Source organism: Mirounga leonina, unplaced genomic scaffold, assembly GCF_011800145.1.
Source record: "Mirounga leonina isolate KUSES-001 unplaced genomic scaffold, KU_Mleo_1.0 Mir_101222, whole genome shotgun sequence".
In the NCBI taxonomy this organism is placed as follows: Eukaryota; Metazoa; Chordata; class Mammalia; order Carnivora; family Phocidae; genus Mirounga; species Mirounga leonina.
Genome location: NW_023270085.1, coordinates 226973 through 229817, shown reverse-complemented (window position 1 = coordinate 229817; position 2845 = coordinate 226973). Strand labels below are relative to the sequence as shown.

At 38.7% G+C, this 2845-nt stretch overlaps 1 protein-coding gene across 1 annotated transcript; it reads left to right on the top strand.

Moving 5' to 3' along the window:
• LOC118011460 (nucleosome assembly protein 1-like 1) lies at window positions 1–1976 on the top strand. The gene is made up of 2 exons (XM_035006315.1): window positions 1–655; window positions 1792–1976. The coding sequence occupies exons 1-2, from the start codon at window positions 42–44 to the stop codon at window positions 1802–1804; spliced, it is 627 nt and encodes a 208-aa protein (XP_034862206.1). The 5' UTR covers window positions 1–41; the 3' UTR covers window positions 1805–1976.
• The last annotated feature ends 869 nt before the right edge of the window (window positions 1977–2845 follow it).

Here is a 2845-nt window from a genome sequence, read left to right as displayed (position 1 = left end):
TTTGGTTGACGGCTTTTAAAAATGTGAAGATCCTTGGGAGGATGATCCGAAAAAATGATGAACTTGTACTAGAGCACTTGAAAGATGTAAAAATTAAATTTCCAGGGTTGGAGGAACCAATGAGCTTCACCATAGAATTTATCTTCAAGTCAAACGAATACTTTTTCAACGAAGTCCTGACAAAAACATACCAAATGCGATCAGACCCAGATGATTCTGATCCCTTCTTCTCCAAAGGACCAGAAATTATCAGCAGCACAGGGTGTGAGATCTACTGGAAAGAGGGGAAAAATGTCACCGTGAAAATGAGCAAGCTGCAGAAACGTGAGGGCCACAGAAGCGTTGTATCCACCACGAGGAAGATGCCCAGCTATTCTTTCTTCACCTACTTCTACCCTCCTGATTCTCCTGAGGGCAGAGTACTCGATGTCGCCACCGATTATAAATTGGGCTATTTTTTCCGGGAAGTTCTGGTCCCAAAGTCCGTACTATTCTTCACTAATGAAGCCAGTAAATATAGGTATGAAAGCTCTGATGATGAGGCCCGAGAAGCTGGAGGTGAGGAAAAGAAAGTAGAAGTGATCAGAAAGGAAGAACCTGAAAAGGGGCCTGAAAAAGATCTGGACCCAGAAGAGAGCAGTTCCAGAGAACCCAGGTATCTGTGTGTAGCTTTATGTATCATCCAGCCATGCCTGACATAAAATCAATTATGCTTCTAAATTTTCTCAGTGAAGTAAATAACAAAATCAATGTCAAAAATTTAGTTCTGTGAGCCAGTTTAATGTTAATTTTGTATATTGGTATAGAATGCAGCATATTCTGAAATGTACTTCATTCACAGTTTCAAGTCCTTTCAGTTGTAGCTGTAAGTCTTCAACAGGTGGGAAATGCGTCAGCCCTGGTAGCAGAGACCAATGTTTGTTTAGAACACAGTTACCAGAACACCCAGCTAAAGGAACTTAAATGAACACTAGCTGGGCTTTCATCGTATAGCCACAGAAATACGGTCTCTTATACTAAGTGGGAGAGAATTCCTCTGAGAATGTGACTAACACAGGTATGGTAAGAATTTTATTTAGGACCACATTAAATGATTGATGCCTAACCATTTGTTCAGTTGTAAATGTTTATATTTCAGGGGGCAGTGAAAAGAAAAAAAAAAAAAAACAATAGTCACGGTAAGATTATTGTTTATCACTGGATTGGTAATTAACTCAATCTATATCCAACATATTTTGTCCTTTTCTTTAACTTTCTTCTTTTACAGATATTGGAACCTGGGGTCTGGGAGGTAAAGGAGTGTTGCTTATGGATAGAGCACAGAGTATTAAAATCAAAGAAATGCCTAAATACCAGGATGTTGCCTCACAACAAAACAAACTAACCTTTTGGGTTTGGCAAATAGCGGTTGAGGGCGCCTGGGTGGCTCAGATGGTTGAGCGTCTGCCTTCGGCTCAGGTCATGATCCCTGGGTCCTGGGATCGAGTCCCGCATCGTGCTCCCTGCTCCTTGGGAGCCTGCTTCTCCCTCTGCCTCTCTCTCTGTGTCTCTAGTGAATAAATAAATAAAATCTTTAAAAAAAAAATAGCAGTTGAGTTTGGTGTGTCACAGAATTGAGGACATCAGATTATGCAAAAGCACTCTTTTACCCAGGGGTCTGGGTTACAAGAGGGATACATTATTTCTCCTTTTAGCTCAAACGTAAATAGGATTGCTTATTCTTAGACTTAGAAAGTCACTATTGCATTTTAATCAAGTTCACTTGTTAATTGTCTCTTATTTCATCTACAGTTCGGAGGCATAGAAAGACATGAACGAAGAAAGCCACAATGAATTTGTTCTTCAAGGAATGGAGATTTTCTGATATTTATTTGTCTTTCAAAATTTTATCACCACTGGTTTTGTTCCAATTTCATCATATATTTGAGAGATGTGACAGCATTTTGAAGTTGAAAATAAAAGTTTGTTTAAAATGATTAAGCTGCAGATTTTTTAGATATATTGCAATGAATTTAATCTATCTTTCTATCTTTTTGTTTTGGCCCACCTATTATTGAAAGGAATCACTTTCAACCATTTGGTAAGCCTGTTTTAGGTTCTTTTATTCATCCACCAATTCATTAAAAACTTACAAACAATTTATATAAAGAAGGATGAAGTTGTCCCTACTGCATTCTTTTGAAGTACCTGACGAATGACCTAGCTTACCTGGAGACCAGATGGTGCTGGTTTGTACTGGGCTGATATGCACCAGCAGCAGCAGCATCACCTGGGAACTTGTTAGAAATGCAAATCCTTAGGCCTCACTCTATACCTTCTGAATTGGTAATTCTGGTGCTGGGCCATCAGTCATAGTTTAGAAGCCCCCCCCCCCGCCCCCCATGTGATTCTGAATCTCAATAAAGTTTGAGAACCATTCATTTCAAGCAAGGAATGAGGGGAAACCAAGCTTCATCTTTGGTAGGAGCAGCATTAATTCAGGGAAGCATTGCTGTTTCAGGTAGACAGTAAGGTCTGAGCTGAGCATGAGAATGGAATTCTCCAAGACCTGGGACACAGAGAAAGACCTCCTAGAAGGACAAACTATGGTTGGTGGCAGTGCAAAATACTGGATAAGGGAACAAGCTCATTCCAGAAGAATACAAACACTGACACAATGTATATGAGTTTTCAAACCATGTAAAACAAGCATACATTGATTTTGGATATATATATATATATATATATATATATATATATATATATATATATATATATATTAAAAAGTAAGCGTTGGAAATGCATGCATATGTAGCATGCAGAAAGGCCTATAATGCAATGATAAAGAGCTTTTTTAGGAAAATCA

What these genes read in the sequence shown, in the direction of transcription:
- LOC118011460 (XM_035006315.1), top strand. Translation starts at nt 42, where the DNA reads ATGATCCGAAAAAATGATGAACTTGTACTAGAGCACTTGAAAGATGTA.